The sequence below is a fragment of the Tenebrio molitor genome, chromosome X (genome assembly GCF_963966145.1).
Source record: "Tenebrio molitor chromosome X, icTenMoli1.1, whole genome shotgun sequence".
NCBI lineage: Eukaryota > Metazoa > Arthropoda > Insecta > Coleoptera > Tenebrionidae > Tenebrio > Tenebrio molitor.
The window spans coordinates 11,240,771-11,264,673 of NC_091055.1; the positions used below are offsets into that span (position 1 = coordinate 11,240,771).

General features: G+C 34.4%; 2 protein-coding genes across 8 annotated transcripts in view; both read left to right on the forward strand.

Annotated features, from left to right (window-relative positions):
* The first annotated feature begins 294 nt into the window (after positions 1-294).
* On the forward strand, positions 295-2,809 carry scramb1 (scramblase 1). Of its 5 annotated transcripts, none has more exons than XM_069060894.1 (7): positions 295-454; positions 617-714; positions 762-959; positions 1,711-1,818; positions 1,867-2,084; positions 2,131-2,457; positions 2,511-2,809. In XM_069060894.1, the coding sequence occupies exons 2-7, from the start codon at positions 657-659 to the stop codon at positions 2,568-2,570; spliced, it is 969 nt and encodes a 322-aa protein (XP_068916995.1). In that variant the 5' UTR covers positions 295-454; positions 617-656; the 3' UTR covers positions 2,571-2,809. The 5 variants fall into 5 exon arrangements, with proteins under 5 accessions (XP_068916995.1, XP_068916993.1, XP_068916994.1 ...); XM_069060892.1 differs by having other exon boundaries at positions 651-714; XM_069060893.1 differs by having other exon boundaries at positions 296-454; positions 603-714.
* Positions 2,810-5,017: 2,208 nt separating this feature from the next.
* LOC138139899 (E3 ubiquitin-protein ligase Rnf220-like) overlaps positions 5,018-23,903 on the forward strand; it is a 75,252-nt gene continuing 56,366 nt past the window's right edge. For all 3 annotated transcript variants that reach the window (XM_069060479.1, XM_069060480.1, XM_069060481.1), the window contains exons 1-3: positions 5,018-5,112; positions 5,198-5,322; positions 5,957-6,431. In XM_069060479.1, the coding sequence (XP_068916580.1) occupies positions 5,200-5,322; positions 5,957-6,431 (598 nt within the window). In that variant the 5' untranslated portion in view covers positions 5,018-5,112; positions 5,198-5,199. The remainder of the gene's footprint in view (positions 5,113-5,197; positions 5,323-5,956; positions 6,432-23,903) is intronic.

Genomic DNA, 23,903 nt, shown 5'->3' on the forward strand with positions numbered 1-23,903 from the left:
CACTTAATTACCACAAACAACATAAAAACACAAACATAAAACTGACCGTAACTACTTGATCGCACACAAAACTGACCATACCAAGCCCTAGATCTAAATATAAATAAGTTTCGTCCAGAGATTTTATTTTACGGCAGCCACGGAAATATAATTATAGTTCTCGAGTCGGGACGCCATCTGGTATCGAATTTTTGGAAATTTTTTCACTTGGTATTTGTACGCAGTAAACAATTTTAACACCGAATTCCAATTTCGGCCGATAGAATCGTCATGGCCTGTCAGACTATGCTTGGATTGTAAAGTAACACAACCTGGTCGAGACCGTGGTTAACAATGTTGTGTTGACCTATTAGGTGGTGACTCACACAGCATTGACAGGTTTTCTCACTCAACAGTACACAAAAAGTTGAAGAAATCAACCGGGGCCCTTGTTTTGACAGGATCACGATAAAATGTAGGTATTAAGAGATGAGTGCTTAATTTTGGGATTTGTGATGTAATAAAATTGCACGCATACAATGATAAAAAATAAGATATATATAGACACGTACTAAAAATGACTCAATGATGATACCACATAACATTAAATGAAATGTGTGCAGTTTTTGGATTGCAGTTGTTAAAAAATCTGTTGAAATATTCGAGAACAGTTTAAGATGTCTTATCCTCCTCCTGGTGGTCAACATCCAGGTGCCTATCCGACTCCGTACAACGGTAAGAGCTGTTCTTGGAGAATTGGTCACATTGTAAGGAATTTGTAGGTCAGTATCCTCCAGTTCCGCCCGGACAAGGGTACGGGGCGCCGCCCGCGCCCGGTTATGGGCCGCCACCGGGGTACGGACCTCCACCTCAGGGTTATCCCCCGGGACAGTATCCGCCCCCAGGTGGTTACCCTCCTCCAGGTCCCTACGGACCTCAGCCCGTCGTCAATCAGCCCATGGGACCTGGAGGCGCTCCAGGTAAGTGAAAAATGACTCTCCAAACAAGATTAAGCGGATTTATGTAATTTTACATAGACAGAGATAAGATAAATATTCAAAAAAACAATTAGGTAACAATGACACCAAAACTGTTTGCTTGGCTAGTTTCAATTAAATGTTCATGTTGAATTGAAGGATGTAGTGAAAAACGAAAACAAATGTAAAGTGAACGGTCTCAAGTTGATAAAGTGTTTGTTTGTCTTGTACTCTTGGCTGATAAAGTACGAGAGAATGGGTCAGTTATGACAATGCCCGAACTAAGAACGCACATAAAATTCAAAGCGATCCCTCGAATATTATGCAGAAAGTTTGGTAAATTGTTTAAGATTAAAAAGTCACCAAAAAATAAGGGTTACCACAAGTTTCTTTCGGAAAGCGAACAGAGGCAAGTACCCAGCACCACTCACTGTTTGTTTGTTCCGGTTGTTTGCAAAATTGTACAAAATTGTACCACATAAAACTATGAACACTATCTTATCAACAATTTTATGTTTACTAAATTATGCAAGTACAATGACTTACTCATTATCAGTCCCTTGTTTGAACGCTAGCACATCTAGTTGGGCTACAATGGATAGCTACAGTAAGTACGTCAATTGTGACCAGATCTGTCAACAGAAGTAGTATTATAGTGAAAAATTTGCTAAATCCTCTTTCAATATTGACACAAGTCTAAAATTCCAAAATTAGATGTGATCGTGTGCGGGCTAATGACGATGATTGTGATTAGGTGGTTGGATGAATATACCGCAAGGACAAGTCAATTGCCCTCCAGGATTGGAATACCTTACTATGATTGATCAGTTGCTAGTCCACCAAAAAGTCGAGTTGCTGGAAGGTACGACTCGAGTAGCTGAAATCGATGCGACTTAATGTGCACTTGTAGCTCTTACCGGATTCGAGACCAAAAATAAATACACTGTGAAAAACAGCTTAGGCCAAAAAGTGTACTACGCCGTGGAAGACTCAGACTGTTTAACTAGAAACTGTTGCGGACCAATACGGCCTTTCGATATGAACATTCTAGACAATTACAAAAACGAAGTGATTCATCTGCACCGTCCATTAGCGTGTGATTCGTGTTGTTTCCCCTGTTGCTTACAGGTACAAGCCGAGAGATTAATTGCCAAAATAATTGATCTGGTTGTAGAGTATAGAGGTGTCAGCACCGCCTGGTACTGTAGTAGGAACCGTGGAACAAGAGTGGAGCATCTTTTGTCCCAGTTACGCCATTAAAAATCCAAGTGGTGAGACGGTCCTGAGAATAGAAGGTCCATTTTGTACTTTTAGCATCTGCGGTGACGTCGAGTTTAAAATCATGTCGGCTGACGGTAATACCCAAGTAGGACGAATTTCCAAGCAATGGTCGGGACTTATTAGAGAAATGTTCACCGATACTGACTATTTCGGGATCACTTTTCCCATGGATCTGGACGTGAGAATGAAAGCCGTCATGTTAGGAGCCTGCTTTTTGATTGTGCGTTTCCAGATTTTTGTGTGAGAAATTATGAAATTTGTTTCGTTTTTCAGGATGCGATGTTCTTCGAGAAGTCCAGAAACAAAGAGAGTGACTCTCCGGGGATGCTTTAATTTTTTATTGCATTTACATGATTGATGTTTTATTGTACTTTTTATGTATTTAAGTCTGTTATGCACAATGTATTTTTATTGTTAAATGTGTGTCAGTTTAATATAACTAACAAGCTTATAAAATGGCCTTCCAAATTATACATCGTAATATATTCTTAATACATTTAAAACTAACAATTATTAAATATATTTATAGAACAATTGTAAAGTTTAAAAATATATGTTATGAAAAAAGTTAATCGATTTGAATTATTGCTTAGCAATTAATCACGATCGATGTTTATAACTTGTGCTTTTGTTATGACTCTTTCCTTCAGTTATCTAAATAACACAAGTTCAGCTGTAATTTTTCATAATATTGTCTTCGAAGATACTAATTCTTTATAGAATAATTACTGCAACAAAATTACACGAGAGTTTAAAGGGTTGCATAACTATAGCCAATCAGAATTCAATTTTTACTGAATTTTGCATTTTCACCACATCTGTTTTTTTATTGGCAATAAAATTGAATTAGCTGTTTAATTTATTATTTTCGTTATTAACATTATTTGTTTATTTATACATCATTAAAAAACAAAATTGCCCATAATTATCGCTTCGCTGTTTCATCATTTAGTAATTAACACTATTTACTATTATTTTTAATTTATTTTTATTGATAATTTTAAAATAAAATCAACTTGTTGATTATATATCTTGATAGTCGAGAACAGTATTTTTGATAATCTGCTACCATACATAAGATGATAATTAATAAAATAATATAAAATAAATCAACTGTTACTTACCGCAAATACTCTAAGTACTTTGTTGTGAATCGATTTATCTAGGATTGTGAAGTGTCAAAATAATTTTTTAAATGTTTTACAGATCTTACGCATTTTATTAATATTTAATAGGTAATAATTATTAATTTAAGTTGCAGAAACTGTGCAAGATGTTGTTTTACTGATACTGTATTTTTCTAATAAAGCGTGTTTTACAAAAATGAAGAATCGTTTTTTACTTGGTTCATCATTTTTTAAGTTGTAAGACAAAGGACATTTTTTCTCCCAATGTCCTCACTAAACAAGAAATAATTTTTGAAATATTGAATCACAAACTTGATTACAATTCAATTTTTTGCATTCTAGAATTAGGTATAACTTTTTGTCATGAATTAAAAAAAAAAAAAAAACTCGGCGAGTTCTCATTCAAAAAACTATTTGTGGATTATTATTTTGTAAAAATTCGTGCGTTTACGCAAAATTTAAAATTTTCACAAATAAAAAGGATACAGCTCGACGAGAAAAACTCTACAAAGCCACAATAACAATATTTCAAATTTCGTAATTTATTTTGTTAAAAGAATCAATACTCGCTAAGATGCTCAGTTATCAGAGAATTGTCGACTTCTCAACCTTTTGCGTCTCCTGTGTTCCTGATAACTATTCCGGGAAGATCCTGGCAACCCTTAAGTTAGTGTGCAAACCCAAATTAAAGGGTTGTTAGTAGAAACCATTATGAGGGTTTCCCCTTAAACAGTAAACTGTTTTAGTAAACCTATTAAAAACATCAGATGTAGGTTTAATTGTTTAATATTTTTTAAACAATACTTAAATAACTAATTTTTTATTAAATATTTAAAAATAAAATATAATTTTGTCATTTCCTTCATTATTGTAGAATGTTTAAACAGGACATTTAAAATTTTTGGGAAGTTACCATCTAATACAGTTATTTGAAAATGCGCCATTATGGAACGTTTACCTATACAGCATAAGATGGCGCTGTAGCACGTTTCTGTGGTTTCTGACTAATATAATAATGGTTCTTCTGTTTGACTATACATATTCTCACAGCACTATACATTTAATGAATTTTTTACACCATTCAAAATACATTTCTGCAAAATTTTCATTTAATTTTTGGCCACAGATAATTTATTATAAAGCCTGTAAAATATACCAATATAAAGTATAGATGCCAATAAAATAATGTTTAGATAACCAGATAATAGTGTGGAAAATTACTTTAGTAAGTTAAAAAAAAGATTTTATTAACTTCTCGATCGGATTAAGATTAATGAAACTTATTTGATTAACGAAGAAAATAATACAATTTTTTCGATGAGTCTAATAAGAAAGGATTGAAAATTTCTGCTTTAAGAACATATTTAACTATGTATATTAAAAGCAGATTTTTAAATTGAACTCGCTGTTGAATACTTTTGATAAGGAGCAAGAATTAAAAATATGTAATAAATCCTCGACAAAAGATAAAATTGTAAACATGACAGACACAAGCAGTAAAACGCGACGACATATTTTCAACATGTAAATTGTTGGTATCGCATTTGATGGGAGATAATAAAAGGGCGTTATTCAACGGTCGAAGCACGTGGTGCGCGGAGTTTAGGGGTGGGAGTACAACGTGGGTTTTTAGGAGAGGGAAATTATTTCTGTCAGTCTTATCCGGGTGGTCGTTCATGATGCATATGCTATTTTCGAGTAGGTTTCATTAACGTAAAGGGAAAACTTCGAATCGCACCCCAGGGCAGGTAAGTTTTTTCGAAACAAACACTTAAAATTTTTTCGAAAAATCGTCACTTTCAAATTGCAAAAATCAATTTTTTTCTATTCCAGCCATGGAAAATTCAGCGTACGTGCCCAGCTCTGGGCATTTGAATTCTCCAGCCCTTGTGGTGTTCTCGCAGGCCGCCGGTGGTCTGCAAGATGCCCTCCGAATCCAACGTCCGTTCAATCCCCAGGTCAGTAATCTCACCGTTTTGTGAGAAAAGGAAATATTAAATGACAGTTGTTTAGAGTCATTGACAACATCATCTGGGACAATGACTTAGAAATTTGACGGTCTGTGATGACCACACGATTTTTTCGAGACTTTCAAAATTATAGATCTAAGGGCAATTTTGAAAGTCCGTCGGTTTGACCACTAGATTTGCAAAATAAATAAAATTTGTAATTGGAATGGGAGACAAAGCGCAAACGGTAAACAAATTATTATCGTTTAACAGTGGAGTAATTTTGAAACTTTGTTTGTATATGCTCAGTCAATTTGCGGTATATCATCAATATGGCCTCATTTTATTGTTTTTTGACGTCTCTGTTTATGAGTGAAGACTCTGCTGCAGACAATGAGCAATTAGCTCGAGATAGAAGCACTTCTTGGGCTCTAACATTCATCACACATTTCTCCAACCTGCTGGTGCATTGAATGCTTGTATTTTTTACCGAAACAGGTTTATTCTGTAACTGTCAAGAAATTTGGAATCGGAGCGACGCGACTGACTCAATCTAAGACGTGAGTTGGTCCCGTCGCGTCCAGGATTTCAGATTCGGTCGGTCGGCTTCTTTTGCTAATGTTGATGTCTTTTTGTGTTTTAGTTCGCGATGTCCGAGGCCTCGAAAGAGCTGCATCGTCCGTTTACCTCGAGTTTCGGTTTGCGCCACATGGAGGCTTACAGCGGCCTTCCGGCGCACATTCTGAACCATCTCCAGCCGCAGTTCCTCCACCCCGGGTTGTCCCTCGGTTCCGGCGCGTTTCGTCCTCTGGCCGACCTGAAGGCGTTCCCGTCTCCGTCGGCATTCGCGCCGCCCAAGTGTTTGAAAATCGAGACGAACAGTGATTCTGTACATCATGGCCACGGTATTTTCTCCCCGTCGGAGGAGCGGTTCCTGGGACCGAGCCCTCGAACGGACTCTTGTTCCCCCGCGAGCGCGTCCATGTCGCCCCAGCCCCAGACCACCGTCAAGGAGGAGAGCCTCGACGCTCACATGTCGGAGGATGGGGACGGCACTCACGGACCGGCGACCGACAACGACTCGCCAGGAATTCACGACGACAACAGAGGATTTCGGAGTAAGTCGGTTTTGTTTTTCTTCTTCTTCTCGGACGAGGTCCGAAGATGCATCGGTGATTATCTTGAGCGGGATCTACGCAAAAACACACCGACCGGAAGGCTCAACAAATTTTTCACTCGATTATTTATCATTTCACGTCTGACAATTCTCGTTCTCATTTAACTCACACAAATATTTTACTCCTTCTGATCACCACAAAATAAAACACATTCTACATCAAATCAATTGGAAACAACTGGTCCGAAGCAATTTTGCCCAAAATGACTCAACTAGATTTTGGCAGCAAACATTTTTTCTAGGCGGTCGTCAAGTCATTTTCACAATTTTCAAAAAAAAAGAGATTTAATTCTTTGAAGACTACATTTTTCTATATTTCTCAACACTTGTCACCAAAATAATTAGGTTCCTATTTTTGAAAAATTTCAGAATGACGAGTTTTCAAATCACCAAGTGTTTGTCACTGATTTAAAAAAAAAATTGGCAGGCGGGGTGATCGCTAGAAAGTATTTTTAAAAATTTTGTAATAAACGCAACGTGGAATATGAAAATCGAGGTCTTTAATGATTTACAAAAAATTCTCACGAAATTATCAATCTATGTATATTTTGATTTTTGGTTTTATCAGCATGAAGATTTTTTCTTCAAAATTTAATGACTTGGACTTGTATGTATGTAATTACATACTTTTGTTTAAAATTCGTAAGATTTTAATTTTAATTCTAATTTTACCTTCTGAAATAAACAAATTTGCACTTTATATGACCACGTATGTTGTTAGTGTGCTTGATAAGAGGTCTAACTTGATATTTAGTAATTTATAATATTAATCTTTACGTTGTTTTATAAAACGCTAATTCATTTGCACTTTTAATTTACATAATAATACAAAGTAAAGAGTATATCATCACGGATTTGCTTATGATTTTTAAAAGATTCTTGTTCAATTAAAAAATGTGTCTGTTTTATTGCTTCCATGTTGTATCGGATATTCATTTAAATTTATCCTCAAAGTTGGCGTTGAAGAGTCGATTGTGAATGCACCACTCGTCATATTGCGGGGTAAAAACACAAACAACGCAAAAAGTGAGGTTAGATTTAAACAACTGATCCGTGATCTTTAATCCGTGGTGCGTTCACAATCGACTCTTCAACGCCAACTTTGAGGATACATTTAAATGAATACCCGATATTAATTTAAAAAATAGAGTAACCGCTAATAAGCATTTTAAAACTAATCCGAATCAATTTCAACTAAAATGACTCAACCAGATTTTGCTAGTAGATACATTAACATTTTTTCTAGAAGGTCAAGACAATCAGTTTTTCAGAATTTTCAAAAGAAAAAAATTAATTCTTTGAACGCTACATTGTACATATTTCTAGGTATAAGTATTGATAAGGAGAACTCATATTATACATATTTCTTAACACTTGAGTATTCGCAGTTCTAATGTGTCTGTAATCGATATATTTTTTAATTAGTCAGCAATCTGATTACGTTGAAAGGTAACGTTACCAATTTGCTCCGGGAAATAAAATAAATATATGAATGATTAGTAAAACAAATGAAGTGAATAATGGCGTTGAATAATGACGCAATGAGTGAAAATTATTTGACAATTATTTCTAGTTTGCTAAAATATAGTTTTGAAACACACGGTAGGAAAAAATCCGTCTCGGATAATATTTTTTATGAAATGTTGCCTCCTGTACCTATAACTTGGTTAAAGATAATTTTATTCTTAATATTCTTTGTTGCTCTAAAAATTATACAAGTCATGTTATAGTACACCTTTTAATCATTAAAATACAATATGTGACTTTGTTCTAAAAGTTGCAGTATTTGTGATATCCTTACGTTTTATCTAAATTTACTAAACTATCATATTTCATTTGAAAAATTTTGTTTACGACTGTAGAAGTGAATTTTGACCACAGTATGGAATAAAATAATTTAGTTGAAGTGTCTGTTAATTTAATAAAAGAGGGACACGTCTTCCGACGGTTAAATTTAAATTTGAAATAATTTGCTTTTAAAGTAAATAATATTTTTTATCGTACAGTATCATATTCAAATGATTTTTAAAAGTTTTCATTTTAGTAGATATTAATGTTTTTTCAAAGCTTTTTTAAAATAAAACCAGTTTTCTTAATGTTAGCAGATGTACATGTAAGTTGTTTTTACGACAAACAAACGTTTACTACTTTTGGAATAACGAATAAATGTTTGTTACTACATACCCATGTACTCGATGATTTGGAAGAAAAAAGAAATGATTATCGTAAATTAATCGTTCTTCGCCAAGAGTCAAAAACGAATCTAGTTGCGACAAGTAATGATTTTTCATTGAAACATTTGATTTGTTATGTACATATTAATTGTCCCATGTTTAAAAAAATGTACGATCAAGAGCGATTCCGAAAAACAAAAATTTGAAAACATACGGCTTGACTTGAATAATCCAGTCTCATAAATATCATTATGATAGTTGTCATGAACGAAGATCAAAAAATAATTTTGGCCTGAGAAGGGTTCTTATACGAATGAGTCATTTCCACCAGTTAGGTTATGTTAACCGTGCGGTTATGTGTAATAATGTGAAGCTGCGCCACACATTTCCGACGCTATACATTTTTTGAGACATACGATATTAATATTGGTCACGTGAGTTGAATTAAAAACAATATTTTGAAAAATTGCAACGACACAAAAACCAAATACGTGGCTGCAGATCTAGTACTGATCTACATTTATAATTTTTGAACATCTGTGGCATGAAAAATGTTGAGAACGAAAATTGAAAATTGGTGTCCATTTCCGTTGCAAATTTTGTGAAAAACGACCGCACCAAGTTGGGATAAAAGCGACTTATTTTGTCCGTGCATAAGTAAAATGTTGAGACAAAAATAAATATATCATACAGAAATGAAATGGATTTTTATTTGTTTGTCTAAGACCGCTCACTTTTGTTTACATATCGAGATGGAACCCAACTGCTTAGGCTAAATAAACAGATAATGTTAACTATTGTTCTTCCGCTAAAGTGGCTTGTGGCCACCTGGAAATGTAACAAATCGTTTACACATTAATATCCGTAGAAACATCCACTTGGAAACGTTTTTATTACTCACACTGGCAAAATTTCGTCGATTTCATTCGAAATTTATTCAGTCGGAGCGAAGCCGCAAGCGGATATCTACTATTTTAAAACTACATTATTTTCGTTTCATTTTCATTAATTATTATAAATTGCGACACGGGAGACAAAATCAATTTTTCGACGTGTCCCGACTGATTCGCCGGAAGTGGGTGCAACTTCTTTGTCTGCGCGAGCGTGTGCAGATGATTCGTTTAATTCGCTATCGTGCCGGATTAAAAATAAAAATTTTCCGAGAAAGCCTCGACTTCCGAGTGTTATCGTAATTGCGACGAAGCCGGCCTGTCGGGTTGTCTTTTATCAATGAGCTAGTGCATCGATACAAAAATAATTGGAGAATAAGTATCTAGCGTAAAAACTAAAAACCACAAAACACACAAACCACCATGGTCGTTAAAATCACGCGTAAACCCAATTTCCCCCATAACACCGCGCATTATGTTAGCATTACATAGACAGTTAAAATCTGTTAGTAAAAGCTTACATATGATTTGTTATTGCGGCTTTTCACACCGCAAAACGCACCAACATCCAATAATGTTTCTAGATTGCTCTGCTCCCGTTCTTCGGTGGCGGATCTATCCGAAAGTCGGAATTATTTATGTAAGAATTTCGTTATAATAGATTCGGGCTTGATTTGTTGCGGTGCGGGACGCGAAATTACGGCCAATAACGGTCTTTACGTTTTTAATTTCGATTGTCATTAATTGCGGGTGAGAATGATTTCTCCGTCCGGGCCCTCGTTCCCCAGATGGATTGCAATTGATTCGAAATGAAAGTAATATATCCTCGGAGGAAGACCGTTAAACCATAAAAATACTTTCAGTATTGTTCGGTAGCACTAACACCACCTACACCCACATGCCGATCCCTGGGCCCCGCTTTATGCAGACCACCATCGGCAAATTTTATTTTTACTATCGAAATCTATTCGACAGTCTCAAAATTAATTGGAAGGATTTTTGACAACGCCACGGACGAGGTGCAAAAATTTGGCGGCGTTGTGTTGTATCAAATTTTGGACAATACGCAGTCCACTGTCACCAAAATAATATAAACTCTGGTTTATATTTTTGAAAAATTTACTTACGACGAGTTTTCAGATCACAAAGAGTTTGTCGATGCTAGAAAGTGTTTCGAAAAAGTTTTGTGATAAATGCATCCTGGAAAATGAAAATCGACGTCTTTGATGCTTTACAAAAAGTCCTTACGAAATTATCAGATTAATTAAACAATGTTGTTCTTTAAAATCTAATAATTCGGACTTGAGTCTAATTTATTTTTGTTTAAAATTCAGATTTTAATATTTATTCTAATTTAACCCGTTGAAATGGACAAATTTGCTTGATAAGAGCTCTAACTTGATATTTAGCATAATATGTAGTTAGTAATTTATAATATTAATTTTTACGTTGTTTTATAAAACGATGATTAATTTCGGTGACTACACTTTTAATTTGCGTAATAATACAAAGTTAAGCTTATATTTTTAAAAATTTAAATGGGCACGCTTTTCAAACCATCACGGGTTTGTCAATGATTTTTAAAATACATATTTTTTGTTCAATTAAAATCGTATATTGTTATACGAGTTGCACGAGACAGTCTATTGTCGAACGAGAGGGTTTAAGAACGCTCAAGAGCACGCGCCATATTGAGAAAACTAATTTCTCAAATTATTCTGTTATTATGAGCCGTGGTGGATTTTAGTTTGACTTTATTTATTGTATTAGATGTATTGAATGGACGTAGATGGAAAGAATGTTTAAATAATGAAATAAAAAAATATAATAATACGAAAAAAACTGTAATTATCAAAATATATGTCCAGGTCAATTGTGCGTTATTATTCATTCCTATTGATATCGATTGTTAGGCCAAAAAACCTACAGGGAAATCATAAATTGAGAAATTGTTAGTAAAAATTATCTTACAATAGAGTGCTGCCATCTCGAACAAATTTCCCTAACCTACTCTTATGTGTGATTGTGGCAACATCGCTATAGTCCGCATCCAGTTCTTAGCTTCGTGTTGGCGCTAGATATAAACGTTTTGACATAGTGTTTTAAGTAAAGTGGTATTTCGTTTTGTGTTGTGATTTTGCCGCTTGTACTATGGGTCGTGTTTGTCGAAGAGAAAAAGAGGGTAAAGGTAATAGAACACTATCTCGAAGAAGAAAAAACCGAAGGTTGTTAGCTCTTAGACGGTTACAGTAAGTTGCTTTATTGAGAATTAAATATACTGGTAATTTCGTAAATATACCAACTTTCCTACATTTTAGACAAGCAAAAGAAGAAACCGTGGCAGCTTCTGTCACATCCGCTAGTGATCATGATACAATGGAAGTTACTTCTGAAAAGTATTTCTTTGTGTTAATATTTCTTTGTGTAATATTTATTGACAAAAAATTTCAGCGACAAAGAAAATTATGCTAATGAAATGAATTCTGCTGTTCGTGTGTTAGCTAATACGGATATGATATCTGAGTCAACATCAAAGGGAAATGATACTAATTCCCAGTGCAGTGAAAGGTACAAAGATTTTAAAAATGAAATAAGATTTTTTTTTCTACTGGAGTTTGGAAAACTTTAACATTGTAATATTAATTTGAGTTAAGAAAAGTGAAAAATTTCTTACTAAGGGCGGAAATAATATTTCAACATTAAAAGTTCAATTTTGGTCGTTTCCTGGGATAGGTAGGTAACGTAAAAAGTGGTATTTAATTGAGACCATTTCATTCCTAGTTGTTTCAACGAATCATATATTCCGTCACTCAACAATGAATACAAAATTTCGACTGAAAAATTTAATCTAATAAAAGTTCTGCCAGACCCTATGGTCCAATGAAATCGCGGAAGGTAGAGGGTTTTCAAATGGCAAAATTTTTGTCATAGCAACAGGTATAATATGACAATAAAATAAAAAGTCAAAAATTTGTCTAAAACGAATGAACAGAAGCGTTTTTATTATTCATGAAATAGTCCTCCGAATACCATTTGTGGTAAAATTTTGTCTGGTAAAATTTTACGATTGATTTACTCGAGTTTGTTGCCAATTTATCTCGTGACATTGGTCAAAAACCACTCGACTAACGTTTCGTGATTTTTATAACAATGTTATTCGATAAATTGCTATGCAACAAACTCGCGTACAATCTGAAAATTTTTTCGACAAAATTTCACCACTTATGATATTATACAGGGTGATTCACGAGTAATGTCTGATTTATTTACAAAAATATAATTATTTTAACACATTTGATTGACACTATTGTTTCATTTTTCTGAAATCGGATTACTATGATCACACAATTGTATTTAAATTGAAAAACAGTGAAGCATTCTATGAGAGAGTAATTTATATTGCACCAGGCGCTAGATCTGACATAAAAATTAAAAACTATCCAAGATTGATAGCATTTATCAAAGGAAAGTCAGTCGGCCAGCTTTCAAAGAAATCCAGCGAGTTTGTATAGAGGTAGAAAAGTTAAAAAAAAAAGCTGATAATAAATAGCACTTATGTGTTGATGAAGGTTAGATTCTCTCTTTAGTTTTATTTTTCTATTCTAGTTAGGAAAAATTGAACTTTTCAACACTCAAATGAGTGTGGAAAAGTTAAACAATTCCACACCGAATTTCACAAAAATTGTTTCTCTATGGTAACAAAAGCAGAACAATTTTTAATTTAAAAATAATTAATAGAATATTAAAAATAACCAAATTTTATGTATTTTCCAAACTCCAGTAGAAAAAATCCTGTACACGGCATGTTTTTCATCTCGGCTGTCGCCTAGATAAAAAATCCCATGCCTAATACGGAAAAAAATTGAATTTCCTAACTTATTGCACCACTAGCTATAGGCATATATTATTTTCACAGCATTGAAGCTTCTAAGTTGCCAACTGGTCGAAGAATTTTCGATGTAGAGCATTTATTTCAGCAATTATTTTCAATGGGGGAGCATCCCCATTGTAAATGTAACATTTCTAATATGTATGTATCTGGTGAACTGCAAAAAGGTTTCAATAGTATTTTTACATTGAAATGTAAGATGTGTGCTATTGAAGTAAAATTAACGACTGAAAACGAAGACCATCAGGCTACAGAAAACGCAATTGATATTAACCATAGCGCAACATTAGCTTGTATATCTGCAGGTATTGGATACAGTGAATTAGAGGAAATTTCAGCAGCAATTAATATGCCTATGATGGCGTATGAGACATATGCTGCAAATGAAGCTGATGTGGCTGCTATTATGTGCCAAACAGCATGGAAAACTATGGGTGAGGCCGCTGTCGAAGAAGCAAGCCTCGCAAGAGCTCTTGGAGAAGTCGACAGTGATGGAATTCCGTGTATAACTGTTGTGACTGATGGAGCCTGGTCAAAGCGGTCGTACAATGTTAATTATGACGCTTTGTCAGGAGTTGTATGTTTTTTGATACCTAAACCAATTATTTCTACTTTCTAGTTACACAATTTTCAGGCGTGTATTATAGGTCAAAGAACGGGCAAGCTACTGTTTTTGGCAGTCCGTAATAAATACTGTTCGATTTGCGCACGAACAGTAGGTAGTAAGTCAATACCAAGTGAACATCTCTGCTTCCGGAACTGGGCAGGGCCATCTACAGCTATGGAAACTGATATTATAGCAGAAGGTTTCAAACGTAGTTTGGATATGCATGGTATCAAGTACACCAGAATGGTTGGAGATGGCGACAGCTCAGTTTATCGAAAGCTTAAAGAAGTTAAACCATATGGTAACCAATTAGTTGAAAAAGTGGAGTGTCGCAACCATTTGCTTAGAAATTTCTCCTCAAAACTGCGCGAGTTGACGAGTACTATTGCTAACAATGATGAATGAGATCTTACAAAAATATATATTTCAGAGCGTAAAAGAAGTAATTCCAAAAATATGCCAGTTGCTCCATCAGTACGAAAAGTTTTGGAGTCTAATGCTCAACGTCTACGAATAGCTGTCGTTCGAGCTACAAAATTTCGCATAAGTGAAACAAATAGCGTATCTGAAAAAGTGGCCAAATTAGAGGGAGATTTAAAAAATGTTGCATCACACGTATTTGGAGAGCATGCGGAATGCTCAAAAATAAATTACTTTCCTTGCAGTCCACCGGAAAACGAAAAAAATGTTGTTCCTATTATGAAAGACTGTGGTTTGTATCAAGACATTCAGACATGCTTTTCGAGATTAAACCTCAATTTGCACAGTCTTATTTTGAATATGGACACCAATACGGCAGAACATTACAATAGCATTGTCTGCAAGTTTGTAGGTGGTAAACGCAAAAATTACTCTCTTCGTCGTGGATACCAAACTAGGTGTGAAGCAGCGGCTATTTCATTTAATTGTGGAGGCAATTTTTTTAGCCGAATCCATCACGCCTTTGTAAAAAAGACTCCTGTGAAGTATATGAGAAAGTTTATTTCAAAAAAAATAAGAATTTCTCATAATCGCAAAATTCGACGAAAGTTATTTGGGACGAAATATTCCAAAAAACAGTCCATGGCTTTACCAGATCAAGATTATGGACCAAATGCCAATAATAACCCGGATATGACACACGAAGAATATGCTGCAGAGCAAGAAAAATTTTTGAAAGATTTACAGAAGTCACCACAACAAATCACTGCCATCGAAGAGGAAACCAGAAGTCAATCGGCCAGCCAAAAGTGGAAACAAGAACGTCACTTGCGCTTGACAGCTTCCAATTTTGGAGAAATATGTCGAATGAGGAGTACTACTTCCTGCCAGAATATGGTGAAACGGCTCTTGTATTGCACATTTAAGGGAAATAGATATACTCGATGGGGAACCGAACATGAATCTTTGGCGATCGAAGAATTTGAATTAAAATATGGCTTCACTGTATCAAAATGTGGATTCTTTATTGATAAAACGCATTATTATCTTGGTGCCAGCCCTGACGGCCTCATAGATAACAATGCACTTATAGAAGTTAAGTGTCCTGCAAATTGTGTAGATGTTTCCCCCGAGGAAGGTATTGAACGCAAATTAATAAAATTTGCTGAGATGAAACAGAACAAGATGTATCTGAAACGCACCCACCCATACTTTTATCAAGTTCAGGGCCAACTTGCTATTACACAGAAAGATGTGTGTTTCTTTGTGATCTGGACGCCAAAGGGCATTATGGTTGAAGAGGTGATTAAAATCTCGATACTGAGATCGTTATAAACAAGAGTCTTCCTAATTTATTCATTTAGCGAATATTATTTTTTATAATATAATAAATTTTATTTTATAGATATGTAGGGACAAAATATTTTGGGAAGAAAAAATGGTGCCAAATTTGAAAATATTTTATTTCAATTGTGTATTACCAGAGCTTATTGACTCTAGAGAACAAAGACAGTTGGCGATACGTAATCCTTCAAGGAAAGAAATTTTGGATTATCCTAATTTAACCACTTGTTAATGACTATTGTAAGCGAAGTTTAAAAATGCACAGAAAAACATGATCGAGTTAGGGGAAAGGAAGCCCCATGGTGAGTCACTGTATGCCCTTGATTTGTGACAGATGTGTCAAGTGTTTATCGTTTGCATGTTTGTACTGTCCCAATTGAGTGTACCAAGTCCGGACCTGTGCTTTCCCGAGTGAAGTGAAAGTGAGTCCGATTGTAGATTATCGTACGACTGCAGCTGAGATTTGTCTAATTTAATATGTATCGACGAGACGACGAGATGGTTGTCAAATGTTGAGTGGATAAAGCCCTTGGGTAAAAACCAAGTCTTACACTAAGTTACTATTAATGACAAAAATTAGTCAAGTGAAACGTTATGTATAAAAGTGTAATAAAATAATAATAATAAATTACACATTTTGGTTTTTTTTTGAATAAAATTATGCGCAACAGCTCAACAAGTTGAGAATGTTGTGAAACCCATAAGTATGTGTAGGTACTATTGGGGACACGGAAAACTGGGCAGATGTGTGATTCAGTTGTCAAAATTCTAAACCATACCTTAGCTACTCATAACCAAGTTGACAGTTTTTTTGAAAATATCACGACCTGCTAGATAGTCAGAGTGTCTATAGCGGCCTGGGCGTAGACCGAAAAATCCTATGTTCTCATGATTCTGACGTTTAGGGTTGATTTCGGGGGTTGCTGTTAGCAACTAACTGTCATGCTATCACATCGTCATGTGCATCGTGACAATTTTGACATGCAGTCCACACACATGTATCTGCATGATGCATGCAGTCATGCGTAGTTGTCCAGTGATAAATGATACATTACTTTAATTGTAATTACAGTTTGGATATTCTAAATGGCAAAAGCAAAATGTTGCGCACTGGTTCGGTTGTGCGGGAGGGACAAACTTTCGGCGCCGCGTTTTTTGAAAATATCTCGGTCAGTGGCGAGTGCAAATTCATAGAATAATAATTTGCCCAAAATGATATTACATTCAAAACTGTACAAAACGTAAAATATCCTTTCCACTCATTTCCACCAAGAATGGCACGGATTAATTAAGCAAATATAGGTAATTGTTTTGTTGTGGACCCATCTTTATCTGAAATGACCCGCTTAGGAAATAATGTAGGTACTGCAAATCCAAGAATGAGATTATAATTTTAATATTAATCTAGAAATAGGTTTACAACATTACAACTAACGGAATTTGTTGTTGCTGCATTTACCGCAATATCAGTTCTAATATGATAAAAAAGCTAGTTCATAAACACTAACAGCAAAATGCTAAAAACCAGAAACACCACACAGAACTAGCATCAACAAAATTAATAAAATTGTTGTTATTAAAGCTACTTTTAAACTGCGACACTCTTTGAGTCTTTGACACTGCATTTTGACAACTTCACTGAATTCATTAAATTTGTTTATGAGGTTATGATTATTTAGTGACATTCCCCCCTAAAGTGGCGCCGTGGAGATCACAGGCACTAAAGCTTCGCCCAGGCAGATGTATAGTGAAATATGTCAATCATCAAGACGGCGGTGGAAAATATCAATCATAATGACGGTAAAGGTGCATTTACATTGACACTTTTTGAAATGACAATAACAGACTGCCCAGGATTCCATGTCCCTCATTGTACATACTTACCTACAAGTATACCCAGTCCAATGCCTTACATTTTTAATTGTTTATTTAATTTTATCGATTCAGTTTTATGACTGCAAAAATGTAAGATGTTCTATTTTTATTATACGTAGGGGAGACCGGTGTCAATTGTAACAGGTGTCGAAACTAACAGGGCTGATTTTAGCGCCATTTTTGATATAAAGTTTGAAAAGTCTTCAACAACGTATGGCATATCTACTTTACCAATCGAGCATTGGTTGGCGCAATGCAAGTAGGTCGCGTTGTTCTTATTTAAAAAGATTTGTGATAATTGCAGCAAAACGTAAGTTTCCGCACACAAGTATTTTTCGGTCTACACCCTAGTTTATTATACTTATTACAAATCTGATTAAGACCCCACAATGCATGTTCTTTTAGCTATCTGTTGAATACGTTAAATTTGTCAGGTTATACAGCATGTATCATAAGGGAGGTGGAGAATCAGAAATGTCAACTTGGTGTCGATTGTAACACATGAGACGGTGTCAATTGTTACATATTAAAACCCATTAAAAAAAATAAAATTGTTCATGATAGCGATTCGTTTGAAGAGGATGAGCAAGATAAGGAAACTTTCTGTTTAGTATTATAACACAAGCTAAAAAGAGTGGATCCAGTGTAGAGATTGCAAACAATGGGCACATGTTAGTTGCACTGATGAAGATCCTTATTTTGTATGCATTAATTGTCTCTGGGATTAATTTTATTAGTATTATTTATGAATACTGTTTAATTTCAAAATTTTTATAATAAAGTTACGTGAGTTCTGGATATTTTTTGTTGTTGTTAATGTTTGTAACAATTGACACCAGTCCTGTTACAAATGACACCAAATAGGTGTCAATAGTAACACCCGACACGTGAGATAATTTTGGAACTATTCTAAAAAACCATTTTTGGCAGGCAAATTATAAAATCGGTATAAGTATGTCAAATTGTTACTTATGTTGACAAGAAATAATCCGATAAAAATTACTTAAAGGGGTTCCTCAGGAAAAAAATACTAAACAATTTTCGTTACATTTGACACCGGTCTCCCCTACATTAAAATTGAAAAATTAAAGGTAAGATTGGTGGAATAGGAACTCTACTCGCATACAATGTTGTTGAAATACATCGAAAGTGACCAAAAATTCGGGAAACACTTCCCGAAACTGGTAGGTACGTTGCTAGCAGCGAGTACTGCTAACCAGTAATTCGATTATAAATGCTGCGTGTTTAAAACAATAATAATTGTGAACGCCTAATAAGTATTACATGTTCTTAATAACCAAATTCACGTAATTAGAATTACCTAATTGCTACTTCATAAAACAACCAACCTCTATGTACCGACACCTACTATAAGAAATAAGAGACACATGGACAAATGGACACAAGTTTCTTATTTTTATTGTGTGGCAGATACATAGGGTACGGGTAGTTTGCACGGTGTTGCCGGCTTAGTTTCATAGCGTTGAAATGAATTAACGAACGCGTCAATTTCTGTCTCATTCTCACAACCATCATTATGACAAAGATAGCAAAGTTCACGATGTCCGAGTTATGTTCAAGTGACGATTTTACCAAGAACTAGGACGGGTGGTCAGAATGGAAACGTAAGGGGACTGTTTGTTTACGTTGAGAAAAGTCACGTGATATGGTTCCCTCTTAAGGCACGACAAGCGCAGCGAGGAGTGCACTAAAGGAACCAGTTCGACAAAATCTCTTGTGAAACGAGTGTAAAACATGCTATTTTTTCTATTTCGGCTTCACTAATTTAATTTAAAAAAATATAAAATATGTAATTATCTAGTGACTTTTATTTTAATGCAATTGGGTTGGTATCTCGGTTGGTATTGATGAAGCAATCTCATTTCATTGAAAATTAAATTTTAAATTGTCTCCCAAATGTTGTTACAATACTAATCTACCCCCTTAATATTTTATTTTGATCCCACAACATGGATTCAGGTTCAAATGACATCACATTTAACACTGATATTTATCAATACCTACCCCATCTTCAATAATCATTAGAAACGATGCTATAAAGTGTTCGTCGTGTAACTGTTTTCAGTATCACAATAGTATATTGTTATACGAGTTGCAGAACACAGTCTATTGTCGAATGAGAAGGTCTAGGGCACGACGAGCGCATCGAGGAGTGCTCTAAAGGAACGAGTTCGACAACATGTCTTGTGAAACGGGTGTCACATGCTATTTTTCGTGTTCATTTAAGCAAAGTCCTAAAAAACAGTAAGTAATTGTAAATTTTGAGGTTATCTTTGACAGATGTCAAGTTAGGTACATAAACCAAAGGGTTTATATATATTTAGTTATATACATACCACTTTTCACGTTATGTATCTCAGGAAACGAATACAAAAAATGCTCATTGTGACACCGAAATAAAAAAAAAAAATAATTGTTGCATTGTTTGTATTTATTTACTAATTTTAAAATTAGAGTAACCGCTAAAAAGCATTTTAAACAGTTTTTTTTTTATAAAAGTATCTTGGAATATGCGAATTCTTTGATAATTTACTACAAAAAATCTTCAGGAAATGATTTATTTTTATTTTATTGGAATTTTGAGCAGTGCATAAAAAATACTAGCCTAAATAAAAAAATATTTTATCTGTTGAAAGTAAACAAACGATCACATATGTTGTTAGTGCACTTAAAAGATCTTTAACTGGATATTTATCATAATACATAATGATTTATAATACCAATTTTTTATAAAACAATATTCCTTTTCAGCTATTGCACTTTTAATTTTTTAATTTGTGTCCATCGTTTAAAATCTCATTTTATCTGATCCTCTAATTTTTGAGGAAACTTCTCTTTCTTTCGATAGCTGAGTCATTCATGTAGGAGACTTCTTCACCTCTCATCTCACTTACTAACTAACCTCTGTTCGCGACACAGGTACGGATTAGAAAAAGTTCCAGGTGCATGTCGACTATTCCTCATCCGTTACAGTATTTACTGAATTGCTAAACAAGATTTACTTAATAAAAATTTAATTGTCTTTTTTTAACATTTATTTGGGGTTACATATTGTCTACTGACTGCAACGCAAAGAAAACTCAAAACAATTGATAGCACGTCTTAATGAACGGTACAATCAAATGGGAACATTTTAAAAAATATCGAAAATATGAATTGATCGCTAACTATGTATTTATGTATATTTTTAATTTGTGTTGAGTTGAAGAACTAAAGTAAAACCAAATTTCGAAACGTGAATCTTTCAAGAACCCCCAAAAAATATGCAACCATAAGTTTATCAATTACTATTTATTACATACAGGGTGAGTCGGGAAGAACGGCCGAAACTCCATGAGTGTATTTACACGTGTAAATAATGTAAAAGAAACTATATGTTCTTATCCGATTTTCATTTGTTTTCAAGTTATTAAAAGCGTAATGAAGAATTTTATCTAGCGGTCTACTTATCTCCAAATTTTCGCTTGTTTTCACATTCAAAACATTTTGTAATCAAAGTACCTATACCATGTTTGAGGCTAAAAAACATTTTGCTGGTTGAAAAATGAAGTACACAAAGTACAAGTGAACACTCGGAGAGCACTAATTCGACTTATGTATTAGAAATACTGCAGCCAAGAAAGGCATGAAACAATTAGAAGGGCAACAAGCACCCTTTGTAGATAAAGCAAAAAAAAACGCGCTTATTAAAAGAATGTTAATGTTTGCGATTTTGTTTATTTGTTATTAAGCTATAACCTGAAAACAAAAGAAAATCGGATAAGAACATATGAGTTTTTTTTAACATTATTTTCATATGTAAATACATACACTCATGGAGTTTCGGCCGTTCCAACCGACTCACCCTGTATACATTTTTTGGTATCTCGAAATACAATTCGTTTTCCATTGAAAGTGGATTTATTTTGTTTGAGATTAAATTTATATTATTATAAAAAAGGATACACGGCATCGAGGTCGATTTTATTTGTCATAAAGTACATATTTTTTTTTCATGTATTATCATGATTTGTCCTTGTCCTATGCGCCCACTTTTTACAAGACTACGTCATCATACATTACTGAAATTATGTATAATGAATTAATGAAGCTATGAAGTATCAAAGTCGCCCATCCGAATAGCGAGTGCGTCGGACATTGCTTAATCTCACCGATGGAATGCTGATAGTTCTTTCATAGTTTAGTTGGTTTAGTTACACGTGTTCAGATTTCGATGTTGTCGATATTCTTTCTGCATTTTTGATTTTGCAGCGCCTTTGTCGGGCTCGTTTGTTTTTTGTCGGTCGGCTCGTGGGTAGATTGTGATAAAGGGCGTTGGATCACGTGTAAAATCGTATTAATTATCACCTGAATGTCGACCGAGCTGGGACTTAATAGATTCAGCAGGGAGCGAGAACTAGCCCGACGAGATTGACGAATGTAATTGAAACCAGACCTGTTAAATTATACAATCTGTAGAAGCGGTAAGTTGACAAAACACTGGTAGGATTTATCATTTGTCACAAAAATGCATACCTAACAAACCGCGGCATTCGTTTTGCAAAAAGTTACGACCGTTTCTGCATTTCAATTAAAAATGTGCAAACATTAGCTCGTCATTTATGCTTGGCGAAATTCCATAATTGATTGTGTTAGTAAAATGTTGGGTGCGCTCGTAATGAAAGCCACTTTTCGCGAGATAAAGGCATATTTCAGTTTAAAAACCAGATATAATAAGACGCTGGTTAAGAGGGCTAGCGTCGGGACGCGGTTGCCCTAATGAATGCCTCTTTTCGACTCCAGAAATGATACCCTCCTCGTAATTATTACCTTCTCTTTTATACAATCGACCCGCAGGAGCAATAAGCCTTATCTACGCCACTGTCCCTTGTCGCTTATTGCCCAAAGCTCAAATATACCACATAAACGTGATGCTTCAGCTAAGTAATATAACTTATAACCAAATTTAACCAATTATATTAATATGTAGTTAGCTTGATGTTAGATTTTGTGCTCCACCCGCAAATACACACATGGACCCGTAGAAATTATTAGATGTCCTAAAATGATTAAATCCGTGGTTTTTAAATTTTTATCGCTACAGCATATCGTGTCAGATGATGAGACTGACATCTGATTGTTTTTGTTACAAGTGACCAAAAGTGACATTTGAAGAGAAAAATAAGTCTCTTGAAGACCTTTCGGTTGATGTAGAACTCCTGCGCAATTCTTGTAGAGAAAAATTTTCAAAACTTTTTGAACTGTGGACCAATAAGAAGTAGTAGATCAAAATTATGGAAAAATTGTGTTTTGCAATGTTTGAGTATTTTTATTGACACTTAGTAGTAGATATTTTAGTCGTGTAGAAAGAATAAACAAAAATATAAAATTGAACTTTTCGTATAGGTATGTCTAGGTTTTTGACATAAGTAAACAATCACATGTATACAGGGTGTTAGTAAATGGTTGGGAATAAATTTCGGGGTGAATTCCATATGAAAAATCTGGTTTAAAACCTAAATAAAGTTTTTCGTTAAAATGAGTAGTTTTCCCAAAAAAGAAAAAATAAAAATAAATGTATTCTGGCATATCCGTATTTTTTTTTGAAATACTGCGAAATAATAATGGTTTAAAGAAAAAATTTAAACGTGGAACGTTGTAATTTAAAAAAAAAAAATGAAAACTAATGCGATTTTAGGCAGACAAATGAACTAATTAGAGAAATTCTCCAACAGTGGACTCCATTTTTTTTTGAGAAAACTACTCATTTTAACAAAAAACTTTATTTAGGTTTTAAGCCACATTTTTCGTAAGGAATTCACCCTGAAATTTATTCCCAATCATTTACTAACACCCTGTATGTAGTTGCGAATGTTAAAAATACATATTCAAATAAAGAAATCATTGCTGATTTGTTCCCTTTCAGTTTAGCTATATTTGAACATTTTTAATTGTTGCCAAACTCAATACGCCTACATTTTTATGGCAAGCAAAAACAAAATTGATGGATCCGTCGTAAGAAATATTTTTAAAAGTTCGTATTAAACGTAGAACATTTTTACATCTATGTTTATTCCAAAGATTGGAATTCCAAAATTGGATACATTCATATTTCTAAATTATACTTTTTTCAAATAGTTAGAGAATAGAGTACAGATAAGAAATGGTGGAAACATCTTGTCCTAAACTTTATGTATTCTTGTTGTTACCTAAA